This window comes from Labeo rohita, chromosome 17, assembly GCF_022985175.1.
Source record: "Labeo rohita strain BAU-BD-2019 chromosome 17, IGBB_LRoh.1.0, whole genome shotgun sequence".
Lineage (NCBI taxonomy): Eukaryota > Metazoa > Chordata > Actinopteri > Cypriniformes > Cyprinidae > Labeo > Labeo rohita.
Window position 1 is genome coordinate 29141775 of NC_066885.1, and position 16005 is coordinate 29157779.

A 16005-nucleotide genomic window follows, 5' to 3' on the forward strand; every position below is an offset into this window, starting at 1 on the left:
TTAAATAACTGAAACTTTCATATATTCTAGATTCATTACATGTGAAGTAAAATGTTTCTAAAGTTTTTTTGTTTGTTTGTTTTGTTTTAATTTTGATGATTAGAGCTTACAGCTCATGAAAGTCAAACATCTAGTATCTCAAGATATTAGAATATTTCCTAAGATCAATTAAAAACGGATCTGCAAAACAGAAAAGTTCAAGTTTTTTAAAATATGTTAATTTATGCACTCAATACTTGGTTGGCAGCACATATTACAGCAAATGACTTGCTCCTAGCGCAAATTACAACATCAGTGAAGTGTGGCATGAAAGTGATCAGCCTGTGGCACTGCTGAGGCACTATTGAGCCTTCAGGTCGTCTGTATATGGTTGGATCGACTGTTTCTCATCTTTCTCTTGAAAATATCCCATAGATTCTCAATGGGGTTCAGGTCAGGCATGTCAGCTGGCCAATAAAGCACAGTAATATCATGGTCAGCAAACCACTTGGAAGTGCTAACAGGTGCTAAAGTCCTGTTGGAAAAGGAAATCAGCATCTTCGTAAAGGTTGTCAGCAGATGAAAGCACAAAGTGCTCCAAAATCTCCTGGTAGACCGCTACATTGACTTTGCACTTGATAAAACACAATGGACCAACACCAGCAGATGCCACGGCACCCGAAATCTTTACTGACTTCAGAAACTTCACACTGGACTTCAAACAGCTTGGATTCTGTGCCTCTCCAGTCTTCCTCCAGACACTGGGACCATGATTTCAACATGAAATGCAAAATGTACTTTTATCTGAAAAGAGGACTTTGGACCACTAAGCAACAGTCCAATTCTTTTTCTCCTTAGCCCAGGTAAGAGGCTTCTGACGTTGTTTCTGTTTCAGAACTGACTTGGTAGCTCTTTCCTGGAGACGTCTGAGCGTAGTGACTCTTGATGCGCTAACTCCAGCTTCATTCTACTCCTTGTGAAGCTCTCCCAAGTATTTCAGTCGGCTTTACTTGACAGTATCCTCAAGCTTGTGGTCATCCCTGTTGCTTGTGCACCTTTGCCTACCCAATTTCTTCCTTCCAGACTTTGCATTTAATATGCTTTGATGCAGCACTCTGTAAACAGCCACCCCAATCAGTAATGACCATCTGTGACTTACTCTCTTTGTTGAGGGTGTCAATGATTGTCTTCTGGACCATTGCCATGTCAGCAGGTTTCCCCATTATTGTGGTTTCAAAGAATAAGAGATACCCAGAATTTATACTGTAGGGATGGACATTTAATGAAATTCAAATGTAAATAAATAAATAAAACTTCTGAAATGGTTAATTTGCATATAATGGATCTAGAATGTATGAAAGTTTCATTTTTCAAAAGTTACAATTAAAATAAATAAATAAATAAATAAAACATAATAATAATACTAATTAAAAAAAAAAAAAAAAAAAAAAAACTTTTTCCATGATATTCTAATTTTTGGAGATGCACCTGTATGCTTCCTCTTTATTGTGATGATCTCCCAACAGCCATTCTACTCACTATAAGGAACTTTACAAGTACATGTCAATCTAACCCTAACCCTACCACTCTACTAATACTCTACTATCACTCTAGTGAGAGTTAGTTGATATATAGGTGCAATGTTACTTATAGTCATCAAAATAAAGTGAAACCAAACATTTTTTTGTTGTTCCTTAAAGTACCATGCAAATTGCATGGTATTACCATGGTATTATCTGATGTTCAAGACTGATCACTTTACTATGTAAAATAGAGACTGTAGCTGGATTACCGGATGCATTAAGAATGAAATGGAGGAACTTTATATTATTTTATATGTCAATAGGTTAATTAATACTTTGTCCTAAAACTCAATACACTATCTGCTGTATGAATGTTGTGTTTCATGTGGATTTATTCTGGCTGAGGATTTTAAATCATGACTTGTGAATATTACATAAGCAGTGTTTAATAAGTTTTAGTAATTAAGGTTTGCACTTTCAAAAAACTGCAGCTTTGGTTTATTCACCAGCCACAGCTGCTGGCCAAAATGCATGCCCACAGGCCAAAATTTGATCCATGCATTTCTTCAAAGCACACAAGACTAAGATTTTTTTTTATTTTTTAATTTTCTTAAGTAAGTAAGGCAAGGAAAATCACTGTCAGTCAGTGAGCAGCAACTGTTTGGTTTTGTACCGCTTTCAGCAAGAGGCTAAAGTGCTTTCCAAAAGTTAAGGAAGCTGTACTCAAATTACATGCTTAGTTGATTTTCTAAGTGAAAAGAAGTTAGCATAACCCCTGCTGCAACCATATTTTAACTTGATACATTTCATTGAATTTTAAGGCACAATTAAAAAGAACAAGTCTATTTAATAATACAGTTTTTTAACAGAAATCAAAGCCTCAAGTGCCCTGTAGTCAGTTACAGAAACAGGTTGTCTATTATGACTTGCCTCTTTTCAAATGCACAGCATGTTTAAAATATGCTTAACTAATTTCAACAGTCTGGGGCTTGTGAAAGCCATTTAGCCTTTCCTGCAAATGTTAAAAGATTGTATTTAATATACACATTTATGCGTATCTAAAATAATTTTAAGAGGGGGGAAAAGTAAAACTTTGTAATGTATGTGGGATGTTTTTTTTTTCTTGTATTGATAAATCTTAAGAGCCCTTAAGTAACTGATGCCTAGCAATTCCTCTCAATTTCTCTAGAATGCTGCAATGGCTCTAATGTAAACCAAACCCCAAAATATATGATGCTATAACAACTCCTTGCTGTATACAGATAGCTCTGTGAATAATGAAAACGCTACATTCCGGGACGTTTTCCCTCCATTTTTTACCCTGATGCTGTTTTCATTCCTTTTCTATCAAAAGAAGGTCTCTTTTGTCTTTTTCCGTGCTCTGGCCCTGTGGAAAATTTCCTGATTGAGGGAGCTGAATGAGGCTGTTGAGAGAGAGGACTCTAAATCAAAGCCCACAGACAGAGCTTTGATTTCTCTCCTCTCTTTCATTATTTATTTCGTTTTCCTCTGGTGTGTTGTCATTTTCCCCCCTCACTCATCTATTTTGGCTCTACATGGGCTCACTGTCGGCAGCCTGGGCCACAGATCTGCGAATTTCACTTTCACACATACTCTTAGGATCCAGATACCCGCCAACTTTCTGAGAAGTGTACAGAAACGGTATGAAGAGGAAACAGGCCACTTGTTAAAAAATGTATGGGAGGGATTGCATACAGGACATCTATACAACAGGAAGCCCTACCATTTCCCTTCAAAAAAGCTTGTAACATTATAGCCAAATCTTCGCTAGACCAACCTGAAAAAAGGTCTGGTTTGAGCTAAATAAATAAAGGTACTCAAATCAGATTTTATTGCCTGCTGATATGTGTTAAAAATGTAATTTGACAAACTCAAGCATGGCAAACAGTCTAATTTTAGACTTTCTGCATTCAAGCAGATTGTAGCTGTACGTTCAAAAAGATTAGCTGTGTGGAGATGTTACAAAGATGGTCACTAATTGCTTTAAAGGGGTTATCGGATGCAAAACCTCACTTTTACATGTTTGAACATAAATGTGTGTTTGCAGTATGTGTACACAACCATCCTATTATGATAAAAATCCACCCAGAGGTATTTTTGTAGTCTTTATAAGAAATATCCCCTTTTTCAAATCAAGCCATTCTCAGCTTTTTGTGGATGTGATGTCACATCAACAAAGGCCGCTCCCACAATAGTTGATTGACCATCTTACCTTAGAACCGCCCTGACTGAGCTGTGAACAGTTCGAATGTTTTGGATTAAGTGATTGAGGTTGAGGATGCATTTACTCCAGACATCTGAGATCTGACATCTGAGTGTCTCCAGACACTGATGATGCAGAGGATTAATGCTACTTTCGTTTTAAAAGGAAATGCGCCCGGCTATCTACATAAATGCGTTTATGTTAGCACGAATCATTCGTGATCCAGTTTCACCTACAGCAGAAGCAGCAAGTTTTGCAGTTAAATGCAGCTAAAGTAAACAGAGCGGCTCATCACCCCACAGAACAGAGGGGCGGGGTGAGTAGAGCTCATTAGCATTTAAAGGAACATGCAATAGAATGGCTCGCTCTGAACAGGGCTGATTTTGATGAGGTAAAAAGGGTTTTTTACACTCCCACTGAGAAAGTTTAACTAAAGTATGTTATAGACTTCTCATTAAGACCCTAAAGAATCATATCAGCTTGTGGAAAATGGACATCCAATGACCCCTTTAACAGTGCTCATTGGAAAGTCAAAAACAATTTATCTTTACTATTTCAACTGGTTCTTCTGGGCAGTAGTGAGATTAGATGAAGAGCAAATCAACACCACTGTTCCAATGTTTCCAGCATCTCAGATGATTCTCTGAGAAAATGTCCCCTGCATGTCAACTCTTTTGCTGACTGAGGTGGCATACAGTTAAGGTTAAAGTCCCCATTAATTAAAATTGAAAGTTTTTTGGCTTTAAGTATGAATATGTTAGCCTTAAGGTTATCTTTAAGCTAGAGTGTTTCAAAACAATGAAACAAATTGTATTTACTGTACAAGACATAAGCACTCAGCTTCTCATCACACTTTCCATCCAATCAAATGCTTTCTAGAATCTGAAGCGTCCTGCCTCCTACACTATAAATAGCTGTAGCTGTGGCTGAATTTGGTCACTTGTTCACAGAATTAGTATTTTCTATACAGTGAATGGCACATAGTGCACTATAGGGAATAGGGAACAATTCGGACAGTGTAAATATGCTTTCCATTGGGGTGAAAGAATGGGGTCGCACTGTGTTACATGAAATGCCGCAGCATACAGCTCCGGTCTAGAGACAGATCATATTCGTGAGTCAGCGCAGACCCCAAATGTTTTGGAACTATTTGAGTTCTACACAAAATGGTATATATTATAGCAATATGGATGAGATTGTGGCTGTCATATGGTGTCAGATGTGGCTTTACTGAGCTCAACGGCTCCTAGCTGTGATATATACGAAACGCTATTGGCTATATAAAAAAAAGGGGACGGGACTGCTAATTAATATGGCCTGCCCTGTCTTCCCATTTCAGTTGAAATTACGTCAACACATAGAATAACGCTGCATGATTCAAAGCACTGCATGAGTTAAGCACCTTTAAGAACAATTTTTGTTATATCGTTAGGTGTAAAGGAAGTAATTACAATGTAATTACATGCAGGTAGTTTCAAATACTGTATAACATAATATAACAAGTATAACATAAACACATATATACACAATAAAGGCATTGTATTAAATGATTAATATAAAGTTCATAGTAGTTAAATGTAAAGAGGGTCCAATTTTAGGAAAGTTAGCTGATAAAAAGATATAATTTTACATAGCTAAGAACTCAATTCCAAAACGGAACTCTGAGGAATAAAATTTTGCCATCTGGCTGGTGGAACAAGTGGAGATTTTGAAGTCTTTGCTCTTTGACATCAATGTATCTTTCTCTTTGTTTGTTTCTCCAGGGCGGTTTCTCACAGTGAATGGCTCAGCTCTGACGGGGCCGTGGGTTCTGAGCCCTTGGCTACGTGCCACCCATCGGCCCTGTGGTCTGGATATCACAGTGTTTTTGCACCCCAGGCAGAGTGGACGTTACACTGTCTGGCTCATCGAGAGGGACAAGCCACCACTTGCTCTCCTTACCACTGAGCACCCTCATGTCATTGGGTGAGTTTGCCAAAGGCGACTTTGTTATATTCAAAGAAGATGCTACTCAACTCTTGAACCTGGTGACTTTGAATCTGATATGCACGATGCTACTGCTGAGACTTTTTGCTTTTAGTGTGTTTTTGCACAGGTTGAAGATAAACTATTCAGTCTTGGCAGTGTATTATTATCGAATTTACGAGGCAACATATTCTATTTATTTATTTTTTTCATTTTGTATTCATGAACAATTGATGTGACCTGTATTATCAAAATCATATTTTTCGTCTTCTACATTATACACTGTAAAAAGTGATACACTATATTTACTCAATAAAATTGTGTCAACAGGTTACAAGCAATATTATTAATTAAATTTAACACATAAGAATTTATTAGAATTAATCAAATGAGATGCTTACAAATTAGCCATTCAAAATGAGTAAAATAGCACAAAAAAAAAAAATAAAAAAATAAGTACAATTTAAACAAAAATATTGGTTTCATTGGAAACAAAAAAAAGCACTATGCTAATGAATACTGTTATGCATGCCAGGCCAGTAGTTGGTGATCAAGAAACACCCTTCAAAAACATAATACACATGCACATGATGTCATCTTTTTCACAGATTCACATTTATTGTTGTTTACATGGAGATGATTCAGTTTAAAATCTTGTGTTTTCAGGTCCCTAAAACAAAGAGAATCACTGAAGATGAAAATATTTTTTATGTTACCACTACAGTGGTCAGTGTTTGCTTTAGTTGGGCTCTGGACACTTGAATTTTTAACGTCAAATATTGTTTGGCTGCTGTAACCAAGTTATAACAGCCAGACAAAGAAAAGATGCTGGGGTGGTGTTGGTTATGTTTTAACATAATCACCTTAACTGATTTAGAGCCTAAGCACTGAATTAGACTGATTACATAAAGGAATATTCAATATAAACTGAGGAGTTTCTTAAGACTTTTTTAATCAAAAATTTAGTAGGATGATGATAATTCCAAACTTAATCCTGTACAACCACAGTATGCTGTAATCAATAACATAACACACAGATTCAGGTCAAATGTGTTAAAACATAACCAACACCACACAACCATCTTTGGCTTGTTTAGCTGCTATATCTCAGTTACAGCAGCCAAACAATATCTAATGCAAAAAAGTCAAGTGTCTAGAGCCAACTAAAGCAAACACTGACCACTGTAATGGTAACATAAAATAATTTTCTCTTTCAGTGATTCTGTTTGTTAACATCAAGTGTCTTCAACAACTCTGTTTTGGGGGCCTGAAAACACAAGCTATTGAACATGATGCCTGTATCATCTCCATGTAACCAAAATGTGAATTCGTGAAAAAGATGACGTCATGGGCATGTGTATTATGTTTTTGAAGGGTGTTTCTTGATCGCCAACTACTGGCCTGGCATGCATCACAGTATTCATTAGCATAGTCCATTTTTCGTTTCCAATGAAACCAATATTTTTGTTCAAATTGATTTTTTTTTTGTTTTTTTTTTTTGTGTAATTTTACTCATTTTGAATGGCTAATTTGTAAGTTTCTCATTTGATTAATTCTAAGTAATTTTTATGTGTTAAATGTAATTAATAATATTGCTTGTAACCTGTTGACACAATTTTATTGAGTAAATATAGTGTATCACTTTTTACAGTGATCCTGACAAAACATAACATTTAATATGATTAACAACACCTCCTGTACTTCCGCTGAGGTTAACAGCCTTTAGATTTGTCTCTTTGTCCTTGAGATTCTCTTCTAGTCCCCAGCAACTTCCTGTTTGTTGGAGTTGCCTCTGCAGAGGATCTCTGTGTCTTACAAGACTGGGCGGCATATGAATGCGTTCAGCCATGCGTAGCATGTTCCGATAGGGAAAAGTGCTCCTACTCATTATAGCGTTCCTCTTGAGGTCATTATTTTTGATCAGCCAACCAACCCACATATCTGTATGCAATTCTGCACTCGCTTGAGGTCAGCTCTTGTCCAGTGTATGCAATAAATTCCCAGAGACAAAATGACCAGGTCACTTTGCACATTGAGCAAAAATTACATGGTACTATTCATGAAATCATTTCACACACATAATGCACAACACATATTTGCATTGTGTCTGTGCTGTCTTTTTCATCATTAGGCTTAGTATTCATAAATTTAACCCTTTTATGAACTGGATGTCAAGTTAAAAACATGTTGTGCGCTCCATCCAGCTGCTATTCAATGCAATTCAGCATCTGCAAAAAATTATTTAGCAAAATTAAATGCTTTGGCCAGTCTGTGTTTTCTCATAGCTAAAGGATTCTCACCACCAAAAAGTATAACAGAACAGAGGAATTTGGCTGTCTTTTGATCGTCTGAGTCCCTCAGTCTGAGTTGAACTATATTAAGACCACTGTTGTGTTTGCATTTGCAAAAACTAGGTTATGGAGTTCTTGAAAGGCCAGAATGCCACAGAGTGACTTCTGTGTGTAGCTAAATTATATTTGGGATTTCTTTGTGAAATGCTTATTGGTGAGTCACAAAACTGAGAAAAGAAAAGTATGTCAGACGGCAAAATTAAATATATATGGAAATTGAAACATTCAAATACCCCAAAGGCTCTTTTTGCCTAAGGGATTACGTGCTCTAGAAAAGGCAGCGCACCTCAGCGGCTAAGACAGGCTGCTGTTCACTGCTACGAAACAAAATGAATGTTGTGTCACAAGATTAGCTTTCTGTTCATTAGCCATTCCTGCATCTATCAGACAAACACCCCAGTAGTTTAAGAAGGAGTCACTGAAACATAGAAAGAGGATCTGTCAAAGATCAAGACTGTGGAAAAACATACATTTTTCGATTTAAAGTCAAAACCCTTCAGTGGTTTCTAAGCCTAACTGATATTCTTGACACTTGTTTTCATGCCAAAAAGCTAAACAGGAACAAACACCACCACAGCGCTTTCATAAACACCTGTTTGTCTATATGTCTATATTACCTTACTGATCAATGAGGTCATTAGATTTAACAACAAAAGGTTGAATTTGAGGACATTTGATCTAAAAATGTTCTTTCATTCACTCATCCAGGAACATAACCATCCATTTTAGAAACTGGCTTCAGTCATATTTCCAAGTGCTTAAGAGCCATGTTATGCAGAGGCTTGCATTATGCATAAGCAGTTGAAATTGCATTATATAAAACATTTCAATATTTAAAAATTGTCAAAAGATTAAGCCCTGTACATGCTTTAGTAGGTGTATCATGTAAAATATTACCAATTAATTATTAAGAATCATGCATAATAGTATTAGCCTTTGCCACTTGTTCCTGAAAAACTAACATGATATCTATTACAGTTCCCTGTGGCCAAGCCATAGTTTATTTCTCCTCTGCTAAGATTGTTTAAAGCCCCAGCCCAGATGTGAAGTCGTTCCTGTTACTAAAAATCCACAAGGGTGTTCGCATAGTTAAGTGGTTTGAGCTGCCTGTACTTTTGTAATGTGCTCAGGAGCACAATATCTAATCATAGATTGCAATCTGTTTTTGCTAATTGGTCTCATTTGTATTGTTGTGCATATCTGTTGGGCTTTGGACCATCGTATTTTCTGAGGATTAACACTTGTTTCAATCAATTAGTGAGGGCTGATATACTGGTCAGCCAATAAAACACTGTAGGAGGGTTTGGTTAGAGGTTTGTTTCATTGGAACGTGTTGTCTTGTTTAATTTGTACATTAAAAGATGAAGCACAGGTAACAACTATAACAATTTTCACCAAAACAAACATGACAAATGATATCTCTTAAGAAATATCTTTCATGTTTCTCTCCTAGATGGCAGTGAGATTAGTTTGACAGCAAATATAGATTTTTGATTAAATGTCCTTCTTCCTTTTCCTCATTAGGTAATGACCCTTGTAATCTCACGTCTCAGACTACTCAAATATCCCATGGTACCAAAATCAATCAAAAGAATTTTAAATAGTACCACAACCTATCCACATAAAGTTTATAATTCTCTGATGGAGTTAGATGATTGTAAGAGAGTTGTAACACTTGGCAGTTTAACAACTTAGGCCAGTGTGTTCCAAATTAGTTCACACCAACAGTACACATTCAGGGGTTGTGTTTCGCATAAACATAGCTAGCTACCTATAATTGCAAATTCCGTCTTATCAACATACAAAATTTCAGCGATCTGGTGTTTCCCGGAGCCATAGTTTTAACAAACATTCACAAACAGCATTGCAAAGTTGTGTGGTTGGAACTACAGCTCTCAAACTGTGATTAGAAGTTTCTTCTTTTCTGTTAGTATGGCATATGCACTTAAACTGATCATGCTCTTGAGCAAAATAAGCAAGCTAACATGTAGTGCAATCTACATTTTTCATTCCATACATATACAAATTACATTCTACATCTTTTAGTTTGTTAAGAGAATTCAAGTGATGTTTCTGAAGTGTTTGCATGTGCTCTGGCACTACTGGGGAATATAAAGGAACCCGTAAAATACAGCAAAATAACGGTGGGCAAACATAGCAAAGCAGTATTTGGATGTCGTGTTCATCATTTACAGCAATGATCTTACATTAATTTGATGTCAAACTGATTAAATGGCAGAAGTGATCACTCCACCACCTGCTTGCCTTCAGTAACAACAGTTCTGACAAACGTGGTTTGAACAACGGATGTTCATTTTCAGCAGTCGGTTGTGACTAGTTAGTTCATTTTTATTTGTTGTAAGGTCAATACATTTCTAATTTTGGAAATTAAATTATCTGTATTCAGTTAAATCATAAAATAAAATAAAATAAAAATATTTTTTCCCAACTTCTATTCTGCTTTAAAATAAAGTGTTCCTGTTTATTTATTTTATGTATTTTCCATTTAAATTAAAATGTTTGAAATTAAATGCCGTGTAGTAAGATGTTGGGGTCGATGTCACTTTGACATCACAGTTGAAGGACATGTGTCATGACAAAACATAATTATTTTATGAGGTGACATACAAATGAAACTGTATGAATTAGACCAATTCACCAAAGCGTAAAATAGTTACATATTATCAAGAGACATATTGTCTGCTACAATTTAATTTGTAGTGGATAAATGTTAAAAAAATTAAAAAATAAAAAAATTAAAAAAAAATAAAGTGTTACACTGAATTACTTAATGACAGCAAAAAGTGTCACAACCATTTGTTACCCTGGACCACAAAACCAGTGTTAAGTAGCATGGGTATATTTGTAGCAATAGCCAAAAATATATTGTATGGAACAAAATTATTGATTTTTCTTTAATGCCAAAAATCATTAGGATATTAAGTAAAGATCATGTTCCATGAAGATATTTTATAAATGTCCTACTGTAAATATATCAAAACAAAATTTTTGATTTGTAATATGCATTGCTAAGAACTTCGTTTGGACAACTTCAAAGGTGATTTTCTCAATATTTTGATTTTCAAACAGTTGTATCTCGGTCAAATATTGTCCTATCATAACAAATCATACATCAATGGAAAGCTTATTTATTTACTCTCAGGTGATATATAAATCTCAATTTAAAAAAAATATTGTTATGACTGGTTGTGTGGTCCAGGGTCACATTTGTGGTTTCCCTTAGTCTTACCATCAGTTGTATATTATAGAAACCAAACTTGCAAATGCTTGCCAAAATCACAAGCTTCAATAATAAAACCCAACTGCTATGCAACATCTGGAAGCCGGGGTGCACAGTTTTTTATCAGTCCACCAAGAAACAAGGTTGCATTTACAAGGTACTAGACTGCTACAATGAGCTCTTCTGAGCAGAAATCTCTGGATCACAAGTTTGTTACATCTGAGTAAGACAATTTCCCTTAGGGCTTTTACTTTGAAAGCCATCTCATTTCTTCCTCCAATTTTAAAAGTTTGTTGAGCTGAGTTTGGAGGAAGATTTTGCTGGTACTAGGGAGGTTAGCCAAGCAGTCAAATCCCACCAACAGCACCAGTGCCACTGGGAGCTAAACCCTTCACTGCTGACACAATGCATTACCTCCCAAGTCACTTCTCATTACTTGAGTAGCAGTCATTGCAAAGGAGGCCGGAGACCCTAATGGTGACTCATTCCTCTATTGTGTTTCTACACACCACAGCCAATGGCCTCCATCTCTTCTACAACCTCCACACAGAGGGAATCAAAATCTCCCAGGCTTTTAGACCCCCTCCAAAACCCTTCTTGGTCACCCCCTCCTTTCTCTGTGGTCGTCTCCAAGGACTAGAGGTGTCAGGCGGTTTCCATTAACTGGAGAGTACAAGAGGCATAAATACTTTAGTGGCAAACATGAAAATCAATAAATGCTTGTCATAAACTAAGGAACTTGCTGTCATTGCAGTGAAACGTTTACAGCTGCTCCACTTCATTTCATAGATATATATCATACGCAGTCATGTATTTATTCAATTATTATTATTATTATTATTATTAATATTATTGTTTGGTTGTTTGTTTGTTAATCTTTCTGTGTATGTTCATCTGCACCAGCATACGGGACAGAGATGCAGTGCAAGGGCCTTCGCGTAGTCCCCATCGCGGCTTTATGAATCAATTATATATCATATAAATCATATTTTCAGGTTCATTTCGAGTTCATTTTGATGCAGACACTGTTTGGTGAGCTGTTTGCACTGCATAGCAGATTTGCATAGCACTGGTGAATATTTTGTCTATTTTCCCCATTTGAGACATTTTAGGACAATTGCTATGGGATTGAAATAGGTGATACAAATAGTGGATACAATTTTGAATTCTGTTGTACAGTTTGTTTCAATAAATGGTTCAAATAACGAATGAGTTGGCAAAAAATGCATCATAGAATCATATACTCCTGGATGTTGGCTCATTTTGAGTTTTGAGTAAACTGTTGCATGTCTGAAAGTGAGTTTTGATTCAGTAACTTGTAGATCTGTGCTGGCCTTAGCTGCAAACTATTTCAGACAGTTCAATCTGATTTGGTATACTGGTTCATCTAGTTCACTAAAGGGGCTTTCACACTAGCACTTTTGGTCTGCACCCAGGTTCATTTGGCGTCAGATTTCTGTTCGTTTGAGTAATGTGAACACTGTTTTCTGAACTTAGGTGCAGACCTACAAATCGTACCCGAGTCTGCCTAAAAAGGGTGGTCTGGGGTGTGGTTCATGTGAACTCTGATACGGTTTGCTTCTGATGTAAACACAATAGTACTAAATCACAGAAAGGAAATGCTATTAATGGCATATGCATTTGGGCAAACTGTGTATTTACGTGTTCTTTTGAACCTTTGTATTACAGTCATGACAAATATACACATATGCTGCTCTGTGATGGTGCTTTGGAAACAAATCTAAATGTTTAACCCTTGTGCATCTATAAAAAAAAAAAAAAAAAAAAAAAAAAAAAAAAAAAAGTTAAACATAGGTCCACAGTGGACAAAAATGTCAATGACAAAAAAAAAAAAAAAAAAAAAAAAAAAAAAAAACTGTCATAAAAATTTGAAGCTTGGGAGCACAGACTTAAGTTTGGTCTCATTTTAAAGAAGACCCATGGCAGATTACTGATAAAGTAGAAAAGTTTCAAAAAAGTGAAATAATAAAAAAAAAATTATAGAAGTTTAAGTTTATGAAAATGTTTTTATATAAAGCATATTTTATATTTGATATACAATATATATTTCATGAAACATGTTGAACTCTAAACTTGCTAGAAAATCAAAGCCATAAATCTAAACAAGCTGTGTTCCAAATTTGAGGTTGATATCTAAAAAAAAGATGGCAGCAAAACTCTGCTGGTGCACACAGTGGTTGAATTTGTGATTTGCAGTAGAGTTTTTCTCTCTCAAATATTACAAGAACACACACGCACACACACACGTGTTATTTCTATGACACACATACAAACCACACTCTGACATCCATACCAACACACCCACACAATTATAGCTGCATTATTTATCCAGTTGGCTCTATAATTTGCAGAAGCAGAAAACAGAAATAAAAATGAGTATTTGCTTTATTGGACAAACCTGAAAAAATGGCACAAACTGGTAAAAATGGTAAAAATTTTGAAGCCTTGCCAACAGAATGAAAGTCTATTAACAAAAATGGCATCATTTTAAAGTTGAATGGCCCTGTGATTGAAAAATAGGAAATGGAGGTGGAATAGTAAAATTCCAGTAAAAATACACACCTGTGTCAAAATGTATGCAGCTGGCAATAACACGGGCAAAATGACCACAAAAAAACAAGACTGACAAGGACAAAAATGTCCAAAAGGTTGCACAAGGGTTAAATTCCAAAGTACAAAAAGTACATAGATGTTACCTAGCAACAGGGGTAAACAGGTGCTACTCTGATGATGCAAACAGACCGTGGTTCAGAACCTATCCATGTAAACACAAACCAGCAGGTCAACACTTTCTCACTCCCAGCTCATCACATATTGACACTTGGTCAGGGCCCCTTGGCATCACGTTTGACGCTCAAGGTACTCCTTAAGTGTGACAGTTATTTTTGACAGTTATTTTTGCACCTGGCCTTATTAAATATGCATTTGTAAGACTTTCCCTTTCAGACGCAAAATTTATGGGAGGAGAGTATTCAAATGAATCACGCAACACGTTTTACTACATTTACGCCTGTCAAATTACTGGCATTTGCGGCATTATTTAACGCCCAAAATAAGTGTGTCTTCAACTATTTTGCACTTGAAATGGTTGCAGTTATTGTCGCTAGGAGGAGAACAGAGAGCTTGTGGTAGAAGGGAGAGGATTTTGTCCACAAATATTATTTTATTTGGATTGCCAGAAGAACACATTATTCAAACATATTGTTTGCCAAGCCATATTATTTTTATTTGCTTCAGGAAATAAAAGACAACTTGGAACCCTCAACTAGGAGTCATACAATACTAGGTCTATCAAAGCTTCTAGCTTTAGTCTCCGGTTTCAACGTAGTATTTATTTCTTTATTCTTTATTCTCTAATTTGCGCTGCACTTGGTATATTGCGTTGGTCGATATGTACATGGGATACTGCGTCTGTTTTCTTTAATTCCCACATTGTTAGTAAATCATGCAAAGAAATTTCAAATCCCATCAGCGTTGTTTTGGAATTGCGCTCTCGTGCTTATTTAGTAAAACTGGCCCTAAGTGTGAAAGCACCCTAAAAAGAACCAGCTGATAGGAAAAAAAGTATGCATTTGTACCTTATTTAACCCTAAAGGGTGCATATTACAAGGATAAAGTTACATATTAGTACCTAAAGTATTCTCCCAAGACTGATAAACACAATGGCGAAATCACATACTCTCTGAGCAGGTACTTCTTTTGAAAAAGTACTTACTTTATGACAGTTAAAAAATACTACATTTATTATGTTGCCATTGTTATGTGACCTACCAGCGTTAGTTGTGTTGCATCCCTGCAGTTCACAACTGCAACTGCTCTCCAGTGGCCTCATGGGATCCAAACAGAAGTAGTAGCTCATCTGGTTATGTTTTGTGAAATGTTTTATGAATATCATGAATTTGGACGTACTACTTTTGCTGCATACTATTTTTGCCTACTATTGCCAATATTTACACAAGTTACACAATCCAAGACACATGCAGATTAATTACATATTTGGTAAAGAGCTAACAGCTTCGCCTGGCTCTGGCATATTCTGTGGGATTTTGTTTGTTCCTGGCCTTGTGACTCTGTTCCTCAGCTCTCCATTTAGCATCTGTCGGAGCTGACCCCTCACTGCTGATGCAGAGCCGCCCATGCATAGCGCCAATGGGCTGGAAATGACCCTGACTTTCACAGTCTGGGAAGAAAGCCAGGAGCTTCACATTCATCAGCACAGCTTACGAACTAAACAGGAGGCAAATACTACCTTAGAGAGGTCTGCCAATTCCATGCACAGCAAAATCCATTCATGCGTAGAACTGGACGTGCGGCTTTGGCCAGCATGGCTAGTGTTTGTAGTAGGGTTTATTTTGTAACGATTAAGTGGGATAAAGGTCTTAGATCAATGCTGATTCTAGAAGATCTTAATCCGTTATGCAAGCACAGCCATCAAAGACAATGTCAAGGCATGATGCAAAACTACTACATATCTCCCCCACCTTTCAAAGAGATCCACTGACAACCTTAATGGCAGCATTTAGTCTAACAAGTGGTGACAAACTCCCGCAAGCTCTGAGACAGCAGACGGGAGGAAAATAGAGTCATTGTCACTGCCAAGTAAAACAAAGGGAAAGTTTTGCACATAGTGGGTGTTTTGTTAGGACCAACTGCCTGAATACAATCCAAAAGAAAGGCTTTCCCCTTACTCTCTTTCAAGCC

At 36.5% G+C, this 16005-nt stretch overlaps 1 protein-coding gene across 2 annotated transcripts in view; it reads left to right on the forward strand.

Annotated features, from left to right (window-relative positions):
• The window catches only part of alk (ALK receptor tyrosine kinase), a 457480-nt gene that overhangs the window by 280716 nt on the left and 160759 nt on the right, over positions 1–16005 (forward strand). For both annotated transcript variants that reach the window (XM_051134137.1, XM_051134139.1), the window contains exon 4: positions 5490–5691. In XM_051134137.1, the coding sequence (XP_050990094.1) occupies positions 5490–5691 (202 nt within the window). The remainder of the gene's footprint in view (positions 1–5489; positions 5692–16005) is intronic.